Raw genomic sequence first — 20,859 nt, 5'->3', positions numbered from 1 at the left:
CATTAAGTAGTCTCACAACACCAGGTTAGAGTTCAACAAGTTTATTTGGTAGCACGAGCTTTCAGAGCACTGCCCCTTCATCAGGCAGTGCTCTGAAAGCTCGTGCTACCAAATAAACCAGTTGGACTTTAACCTTGTGTTGTGAGATCATTTCGAAGTCAGGGTGGTGAGTGACTTGGAGGGGAACATCCAGGTGATGGTGTTCCTACGTTTCTGCTGCCTTTGTCCTTCTATGATGTGAAGATGCCGGTGTTGGACTGGAGTGGGCATCGTAAGAAGTCTCACAACACCAGGTTAAAGTCCAACAGGTTTATTTGGAATCATGAGCTTTCGGAGTGTTGCTCACCTGATGAAGGAACATTGCTCCGAAAGCTTGTGATTGCAAATAAACCTGTTGGACTTTAAGCTGGTGTTGTGAGACTTCTTATCTTGTCCTTCTATATAGGGGTCAGCTTGGTTGACTGGACAGGGGGTTAGTGATTCAGAGCAATGCCAACAACGCAGGTTCAATTCCTGTACCGGCCTTATTAAGAAGGCCCACCTTTTCAACTTTGCCCCCTGTGGTCACCCTCAGGTTAAATCACCACCAGTCAGTTCTCCCTCTCAAAGGGGAGAACAGTCTACAGTCATCTGTGACTGTGGCCAATCCCTATCTAGAAGGACAAGGTAAGAAGTCTCACAACACCAGGTTAAAGTCCAACGGGTTTATTTGGAATCACGAGCTTTCAGAGCAGGCTGGACTTGCGGATAGCGAAGAGCATTGTCGGGCAATACAGCAGGATATAGATAGGCTGGAAAATTGGGCGGAAAGGTGGCAGATGGAGTTTAATCCGGATAAATGCGAAGTGATGCATTTTGGAAGAAATAATGTAGGGAGGAGTTATACAATAAATGGCAGAGTCATCAGGAGTATAGAAACACAGAGGGACCTAGGTGTGCAAGTCCACAAATCCTTGAAGGTGGCAACACTGGTGGAGAAGGTGGTGAAGAAGGCATATGGTATGCTTGCCTTTATAGGACGGGGTATAGAGTATAAAAGCTGGAGTCTGATGATGCAGCTGTATAGAACGCTGGTTAGGCCACATTTGGAGTACTGCGTCCAGTTCTGGTCGCCGCACTACCAGAAGGACGTGGAGGTGTTAGAGAGAGTGCAGAGAAGGTTTACCAGGATGTTGCCTGGTATGGAGGGTCTTAGCTATGAGGAGAGATTGGGTAAACTGGGGTTGTTCTCCCTGGAAAGACGGAGAATGAGGGGAGATCTAATAGAGGTGTACAAGATTATGAAGGGGATAGATAGGGTGAACGGTGGGAAGCTTTTTCCCAGATCAGAAGTGACGTTCACGAGGGGTCACGGGCTCAAGGTGAGAGGGGCGAAGTATAACTCAGATATTAGAGGGATGTTTTTTACACAGAGGGTGGTGGGGGCCTGGAATGCGCTGCCAAGTAGGGTGGTGGAGGCAAGCACGCTGACATTGTTTAAGACTTACCTGGATAGTCACATGAGCAGCCTGGGAATGGAGGGATACAAACGATTGGTCTAGTTGGACCAAGGAGCGGCACAGGCTTGGAGGGCCGAAGGGCCTGTTTCCTGTGCTGTACTGTTCTTTGTTCTTTGTAATGTTCCTTCATGGTAGCGGTCATGGGTTTGGAAGGTGCTGCCTAGGGAACCATGGTGAGTTCCTTCACTGTTGCCATTGTTCATCAGTGTTGGAGGGATTAAATGTTTGTGGAAGTGGTGCCAATCAAGTGGGCTGCTTTGACCTGGATGGTGTTGAACACCTTGAATGTTGGAGCTGCGCTCATCCAGGCAAGTGGAGGGTTTCCATCACACTCTGGACTTGTGCCTTGTAGATGGTGGATGGACTCTGGGGAGTCAGGACATGAGTTACTCGCTGCAGAATTCCTAGCCTCCGATCTGCTCTTGTAGCCACAGTATTTATTTGCCTAGTCCAGTTCGGTTTCTGGTCAATGGTAACTCTCAGGATGTTGATAGTGGATAGTGGATTCAATGGTAATGCCATTGAATGTCAAGGGATGGTGGTTAGATTCGCTCTCGTTGGAGATGGAGATTGCATGGCACTTGTGTGGTGTGAATGTTACTTACCACTTATCAGCGCAAGCCTGGAAATTGTCCAGCTCTTGCTGCATTTGGGCATGGACTACTTCCGTATGTAAGGAGTCGCAAATGGTGCTGAACAATGTGCAGTCATCAACGAACATCCCCACTTCTGACCTTATGATGGAAGGAAGGTCATTGATGAAGTGTCTGAAAATGGTTGGCCCGAAGACACTATCCTTAGGAACTTCTGCAGAGATGTAATGGAACTGAGATGATTAATTTCCAACCACCACAGCCATCTTCCTTTGTGCTAGGTGTGACACCAACCAGCAGACGGTTTCCCCCTGATTCCCATTGACTCCAGGTTTTGTGGGCTGCTTGATGTCACACTCGGTCAAATACAACCTTGATGTAAACGATAGTCATTCTCACCACACCTCTGGTGTTCAGCTCTTCTGTCCATGTTTGAACCAAGGTTGAGTGTCCCTGATGGAACCCAAACTGAGCATCAATGAAAAGGTTATTGCTCAGCAAGGGCCACCTGATAGCACTGTTAATGACTCTTTCCATGACTTTACTGATGATCGAGTGTAGACTAATGCAACAGTAATTAACTGGGTTAGATTGTCCTGTTTCTTGTGTTCAAGAATTTCCACATTGCTGGTTGATGCTGGTGCCGTAACTGTACTGGAACAGCTTGGCTCGGGGTGCGGCAGGTTCTGGACCACAAGCCTTCAATACTATTGCCAGAATATTGTCAGGGCCCATAGCCTTTGCAGTATCCAGTGCCGACAGCTGTTTCTTGATATCATGTGGAATGAATCAAATTAGCTGAAGCCTGACATCTGTGGTACTGGAGACCTCCGGAGGAGGCAGGACTGCAGAGTTTAGAAATGGTCCATTGGCTGTGGAATTACTTAGTTTTGTCTTTTACTTGCTGTTTATGTTTTTTGGCACGTACGTAGTCCTGTGTTGTAGCTTCACCAAGTTGGCACCTCATATTTAGCTATGCCTGGTGTTGCCACTGGCATGCCCTCATTCACTCCTCATTGAACCAGTTATTCCCTTGCTCGGTGATAATGGTAGAGTGGGGGATATGCCAGGCGATTAGGTTATAAACTGTGGTTGAGCACAGTTCTGCTGCTGCTGATGGCCCGTAGCACCTTATGGATGCCCATCTTGACTTGCTAGATCGTTTAAAATCTATCCCATTTGGTGCACTGGCAGGGCAGCACAACATAATGGAGTATCCTGAATGTGAAGACTCAAAATTATATCAAGAAATGGCTAAAGGAACTGAATACTGCAAAGGCTATTGGCCCAGACCTATACCATGTAGGCAACAGCAGTTCTAGAAGGCAGCTCACTAACAACTTCTCAGGAGCAATTAGGATGGGCAACAAATGCTGACCTTGCTACCAATGTCCACATCCCATGAATGAATAATAAGTGTCAATATTTATTACTCTATTTGTATGTGTCTTGTAGCTCTTCATAAGCCTGTATTTCTATTTATAGTTTTACTTTATTGTCCTCATTTTTGTACAGTCACACATACATATGGATGTACATTTCCAGATATTGATACAGTTTTTGATGCACGTATGGGCAGAGATACAAAAGGTAAGTTTAAACTAACCCCCCCAATGGGAAGTTGGGGATTGAATTGAATTGGCCATTTTATCCCGTCTGATTTAACCCTCCACCAAGCCCAGCGAAAGCAGAAGGATCTAATGGCCCAATCCCATCCACCTTTCGCTGAGCACATTGGATTAAAAATACCCTCACTGGCTCATATGTCCGTATGGATACAGGTGAAGATACCAGTACAAAATACAAAGGCATATACAGATACTGGCATACAAATGCAGACAAAGGTTCAGCCACAAATGGAACTTGCTATTTAATTTTTTTTCCATAGTGCAAACATAGCATAGTGCCAAAGTCTGAATCTTACCGGTTGTTGTCTGCACAAATAGCTGGAGGCCCAGGTTATTGTTTGGATTCACCACCCAATGATTACTTGTGGCTGTAATATCGAATACCAGCCACCCTTCTTCTGCAGCCCAGATAGTCCTCGAGTCCAAGGGAAACAAGTCGGACTCACTGAAAGAAATAAAGGGATATTAAGAAAATTCCTGGTAGCTCGTATGAAAGAAAATTGTTTCATAGAACCCGACAGTACAGAAGGAGGCCATTCGGCCCATCGAGTCTGCACCGACCACAATCCTACCCAGACCCCATCCCCACAACCCCATGCATTTACTCTAGCTAGTCCCCCTGACACTAAGGGGCAATTTAGCATAGCCAGTACACCTAACCCGCACATCTTTGTTTCAACTGATTCTGAATTCATTTGTGCATTGTTCCAAACATACATATTTAATATACACATTCAGTGCGAATTGGGAGAAAAATCTACTAGTTGGAGTCATACCGGGTAATAAGGAAGATAGTTGTGATTGTTGGAGGCCAGTCATCTCAGTCCCAGGATATCACTATGGGATTTCCTCAGGGTAGCGTCCTAGGCCCAACCATCCTCGATGGGCCAAATGGCCTCCTGCTGCACTGTGGGAATTCTATGATTTATTCCAACATAAGGTCAGAAGTGGGGATGTTTACTGATGACTGCACAGTGTTCAGTACCATTTGTAACTCTTCAGATACTGAAGCAGTCTGTACCCACATGCAGCAAGACCTGGCCAACATTCAGGCTTGCCAACATTCAAGTTTGAATTGATATGTACCAAATGACAGTTGTGCCAGATATGTGTCAGGCAATGACTATCTCCAACAAAAGAGAATCCAACTATCTCCATTTGATGAAAAACAGGATACTGTGGATACTGGAAATCTGAAATAAAAACAGAAAATGCTGGAAATGGTCAGGTAGAATCTGTGGAGAGAGAACTAAATTAATCAGCAGAGGGATCTGTCTATGCTTGTACGTGAATCACAAAATGTGAGCATGCACCTACAAGAAGTACTTGGAAGGCACATGGAATATTGGCCTTTATTGTCAGGGTAATAGCGTATAAAAGTAGGGAAGTCTTGCTATAATTGTTCAGGACCGCACCTAGAGTACTGTGGAAAGTTTTAGGCTCCTTACTTAAGGAAGGATAGACTTTCATTGGAAGCAACTCAGAGAAGGTTCACTATACTAATTTCTGGGATGAAAAGGTTATCCTGTGAGCAGAGGTTGAGTAGGTTGGTCCTATACTCATTGGATAAGAAGAATAAGATCTTATTGAAACATGAAAGTTCCTGAGGGAAACAGAAAGAGCTGGAAAAACTCAATAGATCTGACAGCATCTGTGGAGAGAGATGTCCACCCTCTACATCAGAACTCAGCCTATGACAGAGTGCATTTCCACAATGGATGGCCGTTAATTGGCCAGCTGACATAATCTTCGGATTATGGGAACGGTTTTCACATTCATTCCCGGCTACGTCAACTTCAGGCATGCCTTGAACATAAAATCCCAGTCAATTGCAGTTTATTTAATTTATCTGGTTTCTTAATTGTCGGCGGGCGCACTTCTGACTTGTGCTGCCGACTGAAATTTTGTGACTGAGACTCTGCTTTGACAGACTAGATCGTGCCTTCCAGCTCCATGCCAAGCTGGTCTCTATGGATAGATGCTGGGTATAGATTGCTCCTGCAAGGCCTGTGACCCTATGGCTTTTAAATGGCCTAGATGTTTTCGCAGGATGATATTTCCCATGCAAATTTTGTATGCTGTCCTTGTACCCATGTGGGGCCTTTGCCATGGTTTTTTAATAACACCCTATCACCCACTTTCAGGTGTCTCTCCTGTTGGGTGTTGTTGTGGGCTCAGCATTGGACTTCTTGATGCCTTTCCACTCGGCCTCCTGGATGGTGTTCCACTTGATAATTGTAGGTGGCCAGTAATAACGCCCATTGTTGAATTCAGGCTACACTATGGGCAGCACTGCCTTACCTTCCTTAAGCAGTCCTAGTAGTGGCTTATGGTCCGTGATAATGACGAATTTTCACTCATACAGGTACTAGTGGAATTTCTTAACCCCAAATATCACTGCCAACCCTTTTTTTTAATGTGGGTGTATTTGTGTTCTGTGATAGCCAAGGTCCTGGAAGCTTACACAATTGGACGTTCATCTCCATTTTCCCACCTATGTGCCAATACCGCCCAGATTCCATATGGGGATGCATCACAGGTCAGTAATAGTTCTCTCCTGGGATTGTCATGTGCCAGAACTTTTAACAAGGAAAGCTTTACTAAAAGCCAAGAATTGATTGGAAGCCCATTCCCAAGGCTGATCCTTTTTTAGGAGTTGGTGTAATAGGGCCTAGATGGAGGCAAAGTTGGGTATAAATTTCCCAAAATAGGTTATCAACTCCAGAAATGATCTTAGCTCCTGGATGGATGTGGGAGCCAGGGTGCCTTTGATCACTTGCACCTTGTCTTCCAAAGGGTGTGGACCAGGCTTGTCCACTCTGTAGCCCAGATAGGTCACTTGGGATCTGGAGTACACATTTCTCCTTTCTTAGGCACGTGTCTGCCTTGGAAAATCGACTTAGAACTTCCTAAAAGTTCTCTAGGTGTTTCTTATTCATTTTTCCATTTATGAGGACATCAGCCAGGTAATTAGCCATCTGAGGTAAGATGTTCTCCATCATTCATTGGAAATTTGTGCAGGCTGATGATACCCGTAATGGCAATCTAGAGTATTGGGAGAGGCCTTTATGAGTATGAATGGTTGAATATCTCTGGGAATTCTCGTCTAGTTATAATTGTAAGTACGCATGACTCTTGAAAACAAGAATCCTCTTGCCAACTTTGCATATAAGTACTCCATCCGAGGGTTCGGGTATTTATCCAGCTGCGAGAAACGGTTTACTGTTTGTTTAAAATCCCCGCAAAGGAAGACTGATCCATCTGGCTTCAAAATTGGTATGATTGGTGCTGCCCATTCTGCAAATTGGACTGGTTTGATGATCCCTTCACGCTCCAGTCTTCGGATTTCAATTTCCACTTTTTCCTGCAAGGCAAATGGTATTAGGCAGGCCTTGCAAAAGCCTTGCAAAATTTCCTAGCCAAATGTAAGGTCGCCTCGGCTCCTTTGATAGTCCCTAGACCTTCTTGGAAAACCTCAGGGTATTTAAGCAGAACTTCACTAAGACAGCCATTCTCTAGCCGAAAAAGGTTGTGCCAACCTAGGTGATCTCTCACAACCAATTTTGCCCCATTAACCCTCCACTATGATCATTGGTAACTAATTGGCTTTTAATAGGAGACAGGGACAGAGGTTGTACCCACAATTCACAAAAGTTCTCCTGTATAGGTTCTCAGCCTTGCTGTACTTTATCAGTACTTCTTTCATTATCACCCCTCTTTTCTTCATTATTTACGACATTCTCAGTGACATTCAGTCTGAGGTCTTGGTTAAAGTTAAGGGTTGGAGTCCAGAGCAAATTTTATGGAACACTGATACTCAATACGCACCCATATTGACTTCCATTAGTACCAAATGTCCATTTAACCATATATTTATCTTGATTGAGTCTGATTTGGACATCGCAATGCAATTTAATTGTTCCAAATCAGATATAAGTGGGCCTTCCAAGTTGTGAAGTCTCCTGGATACCGGTCTACAGGTTGTTTTTCTAAATTTAAGTCTTGTAGGTCTCCTTTCCGTTTAAACTCCCCATACCTGCAATAATTATAGTGCACTATTGGGCAGGATTTTGAAGGGACTTGTAAATGTTTGTTCGAAGTTTGGCATTGCTTTGGGGTTCTGCTATGAGCAGACCTAGAGTTACACGTATCTGAATACTTCCTGAGTAGGCTATGTAATCGCCTGTGCTCAAGTGGTGGTCCCCAAACTTAGTTGAACTAGCATGGCTATCCACTTCCCTTGGGATACCTTGCAAGTCTCATGCTCCACTTGCAGCATTCTCCAATGATAAGGCCAACTGTAGTGCCTGTTTGAAGTCTAGTTGGGCTTCCGCTAATAGGCGTTTTTGAATAGTTACGTTATTAGTCCTGCATACCAGATGGTCTCTAAGCATCTCGTTCAGGGTTAAAGCAAATTCACATGCTTCTGCCAGGCCTCTTAATCAAGATAGGAAACCACTAACAGATTCCTTTGGCTCACAGATTGCAAAGTAAAAACAATTACATCTCAGAATCAGAGGTGGCTTGGGGGTCATTGTATTCACTAACTATTTTCAGTCAATTCTTGAAAGGTTTTAGTATCCGGTTTTAGTATCATAGAGTCATAGAGCAATACAGCACGGAAACAGGCCCTTCGGCTCAACCGGTCCATGCCAACTATGGTGCCCTCCTAGCTAGTCCCAATTGCCCATGCTTGGCCCATATCCCTCTAATCCTTTCCCATCCATTTACTTTTCCAAATAATTTTTGAATGTTGCTATTGAACCTGCCTCAACCACCTTCTCTGGCAGCTCATTCCATATACACACCACCATGAAGAAGTTGCCCCTCAGGTCCCTTTTAAATCTTTCCCCTTTCACCTTAAACTACGCCCTCTAGTTTTCAATTCCCCTACCCTGGGAAAAAGACTATGTGTGTTCATCCTATCTATGCCCCTCATGATTTTATAAAAGTCAATAAGGTCACCCCTCATTCTCCTACATTCGAAGGAATAAAGCTCTAGCCTGGCCAATCGCTCCCTATAATTCAGGCCCACTAGTCCTGGCAACTTCCTCATAAATCTTCTTTGCACTCTTCACAGTTTATCAATGTCTTTCCAAAATTGACCAAAACTGTACACAAGACTTGGCCTCATCAATGACTTATATAACTGTAACATAATGCCCCAACTCCTCTCCTCAGTGCCCTGACTGATGAAGGTCAGTGTGCTAAAAGCCTTCTTCACCACTCTCTCTACCTGTGACGCTGCTTTCAACGAACTATGTATTTGTACTCCTAGGTCCCTCTGTTCCTCAACACTCCCCAGGGCCCTACCATTCATTGTATAAGTCCTATCCAGGTTTGACTTTCCAGAATGCAACACCTCACACTTATCTGAAATGAAATCGAGAGCTTGTGGCTTTTGCTACCAAATAAACCTGTTGGACTTTAATCTGGTGTTGTTAAACTTCTTACATTGAAATCCATTTGCCAATCCTTGGTCCACTTCCCTAATTGATCAAGATTCCTCTGTGATTTTTGATAACCTTCTTCACTATCAATGATACCTCCTAATTTAGTATCATCCACAAACTCATTAACCATGCTTTGTACATTCACATCCAAATCATTTATATAAGTAATGTATAACAAGGGTCCCAACACTGAACCCCTGAGGCACACCACTAGTCACACGGCTCCAGTCCGAGAAACAACCTTCAACTGTCACCCTTTGCTTCCGACCATCGAGCCAATTTTGAATCCAATTTGCTGGCTCTCCCTGGATCCCATGTGACCCAACCTTCCAGACTAGCTTGCCGTGCGGGGCCTTGCTAAAGTCCATATAAACAACATCTACTGCCCTATCCTCATCCATCCTCTTGGTTACCTCTTTAAAAAACTCTAGAAGATTTATCAGACATGACTTCCCATGCACAAAGCTGTTCTGACTATCCCTAATTGGACCTTGACTATCCAAATGTTGGTAAATCCTCAGAATCCTCTCCACCCACCACTGATGTCAGGCTCATCGGCCTGTAATTCACTGGCTTGTTTTGCTACCCTTCTTATACAACAGAACAACATTAGCCAACCTCCAGTCTTCTGGAACTTTGCCAGTGGAAAGTGATGAAGCAAATATCTCTGCAAGGGCCCAGCAAGGGCCTCTGCAATTTCTTCCCTAGACTTCCACAACATGTGAGAATGCACTTGATCAGGCCCAGAGGAATTATTCACCTTAATGTGCTTTAAGGCTGCAGATATCTGCTTCCCAGCAATATGCATCTGACCCAAGACATCACCACTTGTTTCCCTTATTTCCTTAGCACCCATGATGTTCTCTGCAGTAAACACTGAGGAGAAATATTTGTTAAAAATCTCACCCATCTCCTGTGGCTCCACACACACACAGACAGCCATGCTGATCTTTAAGGGGATCTATTCTCTTTCTAGCCACCCTTTTACTCCTTTTATGTAGAACATCTTGGGATTTTCTTTAACCTTACCTGCCCGATCCATCTCATACCCTCTTTTTGCCCTCCCGATTTACCTCTTAAGTGCACTCTTACACTTTTTATAGTCATTGAGGGATTCACTTGTACCCGATTGCCTAAACCCGTAGTGTGCTTACTTCTTCTTCCTGACCAGAGCCTCAATGTCCCTCGTCAGCCAGGGATCCCTAAACTTTCCAGCCTTTTCCTTCATCCTAACAGGAATATACTGCCCCTGGACTCTTGATATAATACTTTTAAAAACCTCCCATTTTCCAGTCTTGCTTTCCCTTCAAACAGACTCACCCAATCGACCTCTGCTAGATCCTGCCTAATGTCCCCAAAATTGGCCCTGCTCCAGTTTACGATCTTAACCTGTGGACCTCTCCTATCTTTTTCCATAACTATTTTAAAACTAATAGTGTTATGGTCACTGGACCCAAAGTTCTCCCGACTGAAACTTCAATCACTTGCCATACCTTGTTTCCTAAGAAGAGGTCCAGTGTTGCACCCTCCCGAGTAGGGCCCTCTATATATTGATTCAGGAAACTTTCTTGGACACATTTAACAAATTCTACCCCATCCAGGTCCTTTGCATACTGCTGGCCCAGTGAACATTGAGGTAGGTAGAATTAAGGATGTTCTTGTGAAGGACCCTCTTGGGTCAAGTGATCACAATATGGTCAAATTTCTGATACAAATGGAAGAGGAGAAAGTAGGGTCCCACATCACTGTCCTCAGTTTGAACAGAGGGAAGTACGATAGGATGAGGGCTGAATTGGCTAAGGTGGATTGGGAGAGCAGACTGGTAGGTAGGACAGCTGAGGAACAGTGGAGGATTTTTAAGGAGATCCTTTTCAGTACTCAGCAACAATGTATTCCGATGATAAAGAAGGGATGTAAGAAAAGAGATAACCAGCCGTGGATAACGAAGGAAATTAAGGAGAGTATTAAATTAAAGACCGATGCGTATGGAGTGGCCAAAAATAGTGGAGAATCGGAAGATTGGGAAAACTTTAAGAAACAACAAAGAACGACTAAGAAAGAGATAAAGAAAGGAAAGATAGGTTATGAAGCTAGGCTAGCTCTAAATATAAAAAGTGATAGTAAAAGCTTTTACAAATATATAAAAAGGAATAGAGTGGCAAGAGTGAATGTTGGACCCTTGGAGGACGAGCGGGGGGATTTAATAGTGGGAAATGAGGAAATGGCTGAAACTTTAAATAAGTTTTTTGTGTCGGTCTTCACGGTGGAAGACACAAATAGTTTACCGAATATTAACGATAGAGGGTTGGTAGGAGGAGAGGTACTCAATACAATTAATGTTACCAGGGAGGCAGTGCTTGGTAGACTAACGGGACTGAAGGTGGACAAGTCCCCGGGCCCGGATGGAATGCATCCCAGGGTACTGAAAGAAATGTCAGAGGTAATAGCGGATGCGTTAGTGGTTATTTATCAAAATTCGTTGGATTCTGGGGTAGTGCTGGCAGATTGGAAAACAGCTAATGTTACGCCGCTGTTTAAAAAAGGAAATAGACAAAAGGCGGGTAACTACAGGCCGGTTAGCTTAACGTCTGTAGTTGGGAAAATGCTGGAATCCATCATTAAAGAAGAAATAGCAGTCCATCTGGATAAGAATGGTTCGATTAAGCAGACGCAGCATGGATTCATGAGGAGGAAAGTCGTGCTTGACGAACTTGTTGGATTTTTATGAAGATGTGACTAGTGCGGTTGACGGAGAGGAACCGGTGGATGCCGGTTTTTGGATTTCCAAAAGGCGTTTGATAAGTGCCTCACAAAAGGTTGCTGAAGAAGATTGGGTCACACAGAGTTGGGGGTAGGGTGTTAGCGTGGATTGGGGATTGGCTATCCAACAGGAAGCAGAGAGTCGGAATAAATGGGTGCTTTTCTGGTTGGCAGATGGTAAGTAGTGGTGTGCCGCAGGGATCGGTACTGGGGCCTCAACTATTTACCATTTATATAGATGATCTGGAGGAGGGGACTGAGTGTAGGGTAACAAAGTTTGCAGACGACACAAAGATAAGTGGAAAAGTGAATCGTGTGGATGGCGTAGAAGGTCTGCAGAGAGATTTGGACAGGCTGAGTGAGTGGGCGAGGATCTGGCAGATGGAGTACAACGTTGACAAATGCGAGGTTATTCACTTTGGAAGAAATAATAGCAAATTGGATTATTATCTAAATGGAAAGAAATTACAACATGCTGCTGTGCAGAGGGACCTGGGGGTCCTTGTGCATGAGACGCAAAAACCCAGTCTGCAGGTGCAACAGGTGATCAAGAAGGCAAATGGGATATTGGCCTTTATCGCAAGGGGGATAGAATATAAAAGCAGAGATGTCTTGTTGCATCTGTACAGGGCATTGGTGAGGCCGCAGCTGGAATACTGTGTGCAGTATTGGTCCCCTTATTTGTGGAAGGATATATTGGCCTTGGAGGGAGTGCAGAGAAGGTTCACCAGGTTGATACCAGAGATGAGGGGTGTTGATTATGAGGAGAGACTGAGCTGATTGGGTTTGTACTCATTGGAATTTAGAAGGCTGAGGGGGGATCTTATAGAGACCTATAAGATAATGAAGGGGTTGGATAGGGTAGAGGTGGAGAGATTCTTTCCACTTAGAAAGGAAGCTAGAACTAGAGGGCACAGCCCCAAAATAAAGGGGGGTCAGTTTAGGACAGAGTTGAGGGGGAACTTCTTCTCTCAGAGGGTGGTGAATCTCTGGAATTCTCTGCCCACTGAAGTGGTGGAGGCTACCTCGTTGAATATGTTTAAATCACGGATAGATGGATTCCTGATCGGTAAGGGAATTAGGGGTTATAGGGATCAGGCGGGTAAGTGGAACTGATCCACTTCAGATCAGCCATGATCTTATTGAATGGTGGGGCAGGCTCGAGGGGCTAGATGGCCTACTCCTGCTCCTATTTCTTATGTTCTTATGTTCTTATAAATTAAAATTTCCCACTAACGCTACCCTATTATTCTTACAACTATCTGCAATCTCCCTACAATCTGCTCCTCTAGTTCCCGCTGGCTATTGGAGAGTCTATAATACAGTCCCATCAGAGTGACCATCCTTTTCTTGCTTCTAAGTTCTACCTATATGGCCTCATTTGATGAACCCCCAAGAATATCATCTCTAAGGATTGTTGTTATGCCCTCCCTTATCAAAATGTCAACTCCCACTCCTTACTTATCTGTACCTCAGTCATGTCTGTAGCATCTGTATCCTGGAACATTGAGCTGCCAGGCCTGTCCTTCTCTCAGCCATGTTTCAGTTTTGGCGATAATATCCCAGTCCTCAGACCCAATCCACGCTCTGAGCTCGTCCACCTTACCTTTTAAGCCTTATGCATTAAAGTAAATGCAGTTTAAACCAGAAATCTTTCTTCTCCCTTTACTGTGCCCCTGGCTATCCTGACTACTAATCTTGCTGTCATTGGCTATTGTATTTTCTCCTGACTTCTCATTGGTCCCTCTCATGCTCAGAGTGCCAACCTCTGCCAAACTAGTTTAAACTAGTAGCACTAGCAAATCTCCCCACAAGGATATTGGACCCCCTCTCCGCAAGGATATTGTAATCCATCCTCTTGTACAGGTCACCTCTCCCCTAGTTGAGATTCCAATGATCCAAGAATCCCTGCCTCCTGCACCAGCTCCTCAGCCATGCATTAATCTGGCTTATCTTTCTATTTATGTCCTGGCACGTGGCACTGGGAGTAATCCAGAGTTCACTACCCTTGAGGTCCTGCTTTTTAACTTCTTACCTAACTCCCTATACTCATTCCTCAGGACCTATGTCGTTTGTACCAATGATCTCTGGCTGTTCACCCTCTCCCTTCAGAATGTTCTGCAACTGCTCAGAGACATCCTTGACCCAAACATCAGGGAAAGTTAAACTCTGAGTGACAGCAAATGCTGAAGCGCCACAGGCAGTCAGGAAAGTTACCTATTGGTTTTCATCTGCCATAATGTCATTTGCCCAAAAAAAGTAACACATGCATTCCATATACTGGGCCCAATCCTCAATGACAGGGTTGAGTGAGTTAGTCTTCCAAATAAAGGCATAATGCCTAAGAATGGCTTACCCCAATTTAGACCAACATTTGTGAGTGAGTTCCCTCAAAATCGTGCTTTACCGGGGCGGCACGGTAGCACAGTGGTTAGCACTGCTGCTTCACAGCTCCAGGGACCTGGGTTTGATTCCCGGCTTGGGTCACTGTCTGTGTGGAGTTTGCACATTCTCCTCGTGTCTGCGTGGGTTTCCTCCGGGTGCTCCGGTTTCCTCCCACAGTCCAAAGATGTGTGGGTTAGGTTGATTGGCCATTCTAAATTGCCCTTAGTGTCCTGAGATGTGTAGGTTAGAGGGATTAGTGGGTAAATATGTAGGGATATGAGGCTAGGGCCTGGGTGGGATTGTGGTCGGTGCAGTCTCGATGGGCCGAATGGCCTCTTTCTGTACTGAAGGGTTTCTATGATTTCTATGATTCTATGATTTACCTTGTTACCACTGAAATAACTCCCACAAGGCCAGTGTCCCTTCACCAAATCCAGATTTATTTACAAATGTTAGTAATACTCAGGCAGCTACTTCACAATACAGAGTATACACCCTGAATGTCGGTAACCCCGACACTCCATCTGATATACCTGTGTAGGGCCCTCGGCTATAACTGCCTCAATCAGGGAGCTCATACTTCAACAGATCCACCTTGTGGACCTCATTAAAGTTATCACAGACCCAAATGCTGACAGGGGAAGGTTGAAGCTGGTCTCAAAATAAAAATGCAGCACCACCATCTTGAAATCTCAAAGTTGTTGCAGGATTTGAAATCTAGGCCGCGATTCTCCCAAAAATGCTGAATTGGCGGGAAAACTGTTCTAGATCCCGACTACTTTCTCAGTTCAGCTTCTCAGCCGAATCTCCCCACTCTGTGCACTTATGCCCCATTAGTAAAATTCTTTATGCCCATGAGAATCACATCACACCTGCGGTGTGTTCCCGTTGATTCACCTGCCCCACACTTAAACCATGCAATTGCTGGGGAACTCCATATAACCGGCTCCCGAGCATTTGTTCCAGAACGACTGCAGGAGATGGCAAGAATTCTGCACCTTACTTTTCAGAGGGTTCCCTCACCAGGATGCTGGATGGAGCGGAGCAGAGAGGGGATACACTTACCCCTGCTCCAGGAGAAGGCCTTCCAGCAGGGTCACCACCTCCACCTGGGATGCAGTGCCAGCCCTAGTGAGAGCAAGCTCACTGCCGAAGAGGACAGGACAGCAGTGTCAGAAGATGATGAACAATCTTATTGCTCAGGTTGGGTAAGTGAACCACACCCAAACTACCTCTGGACCCCTTGGGCATCCTTCAGACCTCCAATTCCATCTCTCATCCAGCCACCTCAGGGTTGCCAACACCAGCACGAGGCTCTCCTCCCCCTCCCACAATCACCATGATTTCCCCCAATAGCTGCTATGCTCCTTAAACTCCAGCTCCCAGTCAAGCCCCACGCCTGTCACACCTCATCACGATCTTCAATCTCACGATTCCTGCCTACACTCTCTCTATCTGTCATTGTAGGGCAAACTCAACCAGAACAAGCATGAGCGTGCACAGCCATTTAGAGTCATCCAAGCCCAGAACCCTCACGTGTTTTGAGGAGCGAGCCCTCGAGCTGGCCAGGGAGCAGGAAGAGCATGCTTCACTGCTGGTGAAGTAGGCATAGCAAACAAACGTGAGAACCCTGAGACACGCTGTCATTCCCCAGATCTCAAGTGAGTAATCAATGTTCCCTCCTTTATTCTCTGTAATGCACTGATGCTATGTCCCTTCTCTTGGAGGCCAATCAGCTGAATAGGCCAGACCATCCTCACACCCCCTGGACCCAGTGGACACAAGCAGCTCCAATGGAGACTTTGCCAACCACACCATGGAAGAGGCATCACAGCTGCCACCCACCCAGCACCACCACTCCTTGGCGGGATCATTAAGTAGGCAGGCTTCTGGGTCACTCATTGGTGAGCACCTCACAGCTGAAGATCCACAGCAGGTGGAGGCAGGGACTTCCTGGGGACTCAGAGGGATGCTGGCGGCCAGGACTCTGTTGAATGAGGGAAAAGGATTTGCAGGACTACAACCTGGGGCTCTCTAGCCAGGGTAGCTTAAGTATCTTCAGCCCATCTGATACTTGTGAGTGACACACCTCCAGCCCCAGACATTGAGGAGGGCAGCAGTCAAACATCCGTGCTGCCCAAAAGCAGGTCCCAGCCCCCCGGGGGACGCCTGCCAAGGTCATCTCAGGCAATAATGTGTAGAAGTCCTCAGGCAACCATCTCTTTGTAACTCTTTAGTGGTTTTAAAAAATATATTTATGGAAAGTTCATAATATACTGGAACATTACATTATGTAAAAAAAAACTAAGTATCTAATCAACATGCATCACCTTCCTTTGTGTTGTCATTCCTTTTAGTTTTTTTCTACTTTGTTCGCTGATGCTCATGCACACTCTCATTCTGCTGCCCTGCTCTCTATCTCCCTCACATAGGATCTCCTTACTTCAGGGATCTCTTCACAACCAATCATCTACCTACTGATGTCTTTCCCTGATTTTTTTGTTGATTTGATCTTGCAGTGCTGCCTCTCTGTTGCTTATTTTATCGTGCAGTGCTCACAACCCTTCCACTGTTTTAGCAGTTCTCCTCTCTCCCTCTCTCTCTCTGTCTCTCTCTCCATTTTATTTTACTTTGGTCTCCAGATGCGCATCCAGTATCTGGGACTTACTCAGTACCTGTTGTATATTAGTCACTACACTGCAATACTGATCTGATATTTAGCCAATACCTCCACCCTGTATCTGATATGAACTCAGTCCCTGTTATACTCAAAGTACTGGGGGAACTTTGTGATTTTTACTGGGCCATTTATCCAGAGGTCTGAACTAATACTTCAGAAAAATGTGTTTACATCCCATTGTGGAGGCTGGTGAATTTGAATTCAGTTTAGAACAAAGAACAATACAGCACAGGAACAGGCCCTTCGGCCCTCCAAGCCTGCGCTGCTCATGTGCCCAACTAGACCATTCGTTTGTATCCCTCTATTCCCAGTCTGTTCATGTGGCTATCTAAATAAGTCTTAACCGATCCCAGCGTGTCCGCCTCAATCACCTTGCTTGGCAGTGCATTCCAGGCCCCCACCACCCTCTGTGTAAAATACGTCCCCCTGACATCTGTGTTGAACCTTGCCCCCCTCACCTTGAACCTGTGACCCCTTGTGTTCGTCACCTCCGACCTGGGAAAAAGGTCCACTAGGGGGAACCACTGTTCACCCTATCTATGCCCTTCATAATTTTATACACCTCTACTAGGTCGCCCCTCATCCTCCGTCTTTCCAGGGAGAACATCCCCAGTTTAGCCAATCTCTCCTCATAGCTGAGACCCTCCATACCAGGCAACATCCTGGTAAACCTTTTCTGTACTCTCTCCAAAGCCTCCACGTCCTTCTGGTAGTGTGGCGACCAGAACTGGACGCAGTATTCCAAATGTGGCCTAACCAACGTTCTATACAGCTGCAACATCATATGCCAACTTTTATATTCTATGCCCCGTCCAATACAGGCAAGCATGCCATATGCCTTCTTCACCACCCTCTCCACCTGTGCTGCCACCTTTAAGGATCTGTGGACTTGTACACCCAGGTCCCTCTGTGTGTCTATACTCCTGATGGTTCTGCCATTTATTGTATAGCTCCCCCTTACATTAGATCTACCGAAATGCATCACTTCACATTTATCTGGATTAAATTCCATCTGCCATTTCTCCGCCCAATGTTCCAGCCTATCTATATCCTGCTGTATTCTCTGACAATGTTCATCACTATCCGCAACTCCAGCAATCTTTGTGTCGTCCGCAAACTTACTGATCGCACCAGCTACATCTTCCTCCAAATCATTTATATATATCAAACAGCAGAGGTCCCAGTACAGAGCCCTGCGGAACACCACTAGTCACAGACCTCCAACCGGAAAAAGACCCCTCCACTGTTACCCTCTGTCTTCTATGGCTAATCACGATATGGCTAATCTATGGCTAACCATCCCCTACGGACAAGCCCTCCACACACAGGATCTGTTCGGATGAGGAGGATCGCAACAGACACCTCCAGACACTGAAAGATGCCCTCATAAGAACAGGATATGGCGCTCAACTCATCGGTCGACAGTTCCGATGCGCCACAGCGAAAAACCGCACTGACCTCCTCAGAAGACAAACAGGGGACACGGTGGACAGAGTACTCTTCGTGGTCCAGTACTTCCCCGGAGCGGAGAAGCTATGGCATCTCCTCCGGAGCCTTCAACATGTCATTGATGAAGACGAACATCTCGCCAAGGCCATTCCCACACCCCCACTTCTTGCCTTCAAACAACCGCACAACCTCAAACAGACCATTGTCCGCAGCAAACTACCCAGCCTTCAGGAGAACAGTGTCCACGACACCACACAACCCTGCCACAGCAACCTCTGCAAGACATGTCGGATCTTTGACACAGATGCCATCATCTCACATGAGAACACCATCCACCAGGTACAAGGTACCTACTCTTGCAACTCGGCCAACGTTGTCTACCTGATGCGCTGCAGGAAAGGATGTCCCGAGGCATGGTACATTGGGGAAACCATGCAGACGCTACAACAACGGATGAATGAACACCGCTCAACAATCACCAGGCAAGACTGTTCTCTTCCTGTTGGGGAGCATTTCAGCGGTCACGCGCATTCAGCCTCTGATCTTCGGGTAAGTGTTCTCCAAGGCGGCCTTCACGACACACGACAGCGCAGAGTCGCTGAGCGAAACTGATAGCCAAGTTCCGCACACATGAGGATGGCCTAAACCGGGATGTTGGGTTTATGTCACACTATCAGTAATCCCCACAGCTTGCCTGCTGGACTTGCAGAATCTCACTGGCTGTCCTGTCTGGAAACAATACACATCTCCTTAACTTGTGCTTAATACTCCCTCTACTCACATTGTCTGTATCTTTAATACCTGGTTGGCTGTAGAGATTCGCATTCTAATCAGTATTCTGTAACTTGATTTTGTGTCTCTGTGCCCTGTTTGAGAGCAGATTTCCACTCCATCTGACGAAGGAGCAGCGCTCCGAAAGCTAGTGGCGTTTGCTACCAAATAAACCTGTTGGACTTTGACCTGGTGTTGTTAGACTGCTTACTGTGTTCTATGGCTAAGCCAGTTCTCCACCCATCTAGCTAGCTCACCTTTTATCTCGTGAAATTTAACCTTTTGCACCAGCCTGCCATGAGAGATAAATCTGGAATAAAAAGCGAGCATCATTATTAGTGACCACAAAGCTATTGGGATTGTGCAAAGCCCCATCTGCTTCACTGGTTTTCTAAAAAGGAAACTTGCCACATTACACTGTGATTCAAGATGTATCAATATGCTTGCCTGTTAACTGCCCTCAGAAGCCACTGTATTGTACTGGAATGGCTACAAAACGCACTACCGGGATCAACCTTAGCACTGAACAAAGAACAAAGAACAATACAGCACAGGAACAGGCCCTTTGGACCTCCAAGCCCGTGCCGCTCCCTGGTCCAAACTAGACCATTCTTTTGTATCCCTCCATTCCCACTCCGTTCATATGGCTATCTAGATAAGTCTTAAACGTTCCCAGTGTGTCCACCTCCACCACCTTGTCTGGCAGCGCATTCCGGGCCCCCACCACCCTCTGTGTAAAATTTGTCCTTCTGATATCTGTGTTAAACCTTCCCCCCCCCCCTTCACCTTGAACCTATGACCCCTCGTGAACGTCACCACCGACCTGGGGAAAAGCTTCCCACCGTTCACCCTATCTATGCCTTTCATAATTTCATACACCTCTATTAAATTTCCCCTCATCCTCCGTCTTTCCAGGGAGAACAACCCCAGTTTACACAATCTCTCCTCAGAACTAAGCCCCTCCATACCAGGCAACATCCTGGTAAACCTCCTCTGTACTCTCTCCAAAGCCTCCACGTCCTTCTGGTAGTGTGGCGACCAGAACTGGACGCAGTATTCCAAATGCGGCCGAACCAACGTTCTATACATCTGCAACATCAGACCCCAACTTTTATACACTATGCCCCGTCCTATAAAGGCAAGCATGCCATATGCCTTCTTCACCACCTTCTCCACCTGTGACGTCACCTTCAAGGATCTGTGGACTTGCACACCCAGGTCCCTCTGCGTATCTACACCCTTTATGGTTCTGCCATTTATCGTATAGCTCCTCCCTACATTATTTCTACCAAAATGCATCACTTCGCATTTATCAGGATTGAACTCCATCTGCCATTTCTTTGCCCAAATTTCCAGCCTATCTATATCCTTCTGTAGCTTCTGACAAAGCTCCTCACTATCTGCAAGTCCTGCCAATTTTGTGTCGTCCGCAAACTTACTGATCACCCCAGTTACACCTTCTTCCAGATCGTTTATATAAATCACAAACAGCAGAGGTCCCAATACAGAGCCCTGCGGAACACCACTAGTCACAGGCCTCCAGCCGGAAAAAGACCCTTCCACTACCACCCTCTGTCTTCTGTGACCAAGCCAGTTCTCCACCCATCTAACCACCTCCCCCTTTATCCCATGAGATCCAAC

The 20,859-nt window shown here is 45.8% G+C and overlaps 1 protein-coding gene across 1 annotated transcript in view; it reads right to left on the bottom strand.

Moving 5' to 3' along the window:
* bmp7b (bone morphogenetic protein 7b) overlaps positions 1-20,859 on the bottom strand; it is a 177,395-nt gene that overhangs the window by 35,185 nt on the left and 121,351 nt on the right. Inside the window, exon 3 of the mRNA XM_078236309.1 lies at positions 4,017-4,165. Within this exon, the coding sequence (XP_078092435.1) occupies positions 4,017-4,165 (149 nt within the window). The remainder of the gene's footprint in view (positions 1-4,016; positions 4,166-20,859) is intronic.

The sequence above is a fragment of the Mustelus asterias genome, chromosome 20 (genome assembly GCF_964213995.1).
Source record: "Mustelus asterias chromosome 20, sMusAst1.hap1.1, whole genome shotgun sequence".
Classification (NCBI taxonomy): Eukaryota; Metazoa; Chordata; class Chondrichthyes; order Carcharhiniformes; family Triakidae; genus Mustelus; species Mustelus asterias.
This window is presented reverse-complemented; position numbering and strand designations above follow the sequence as displayed.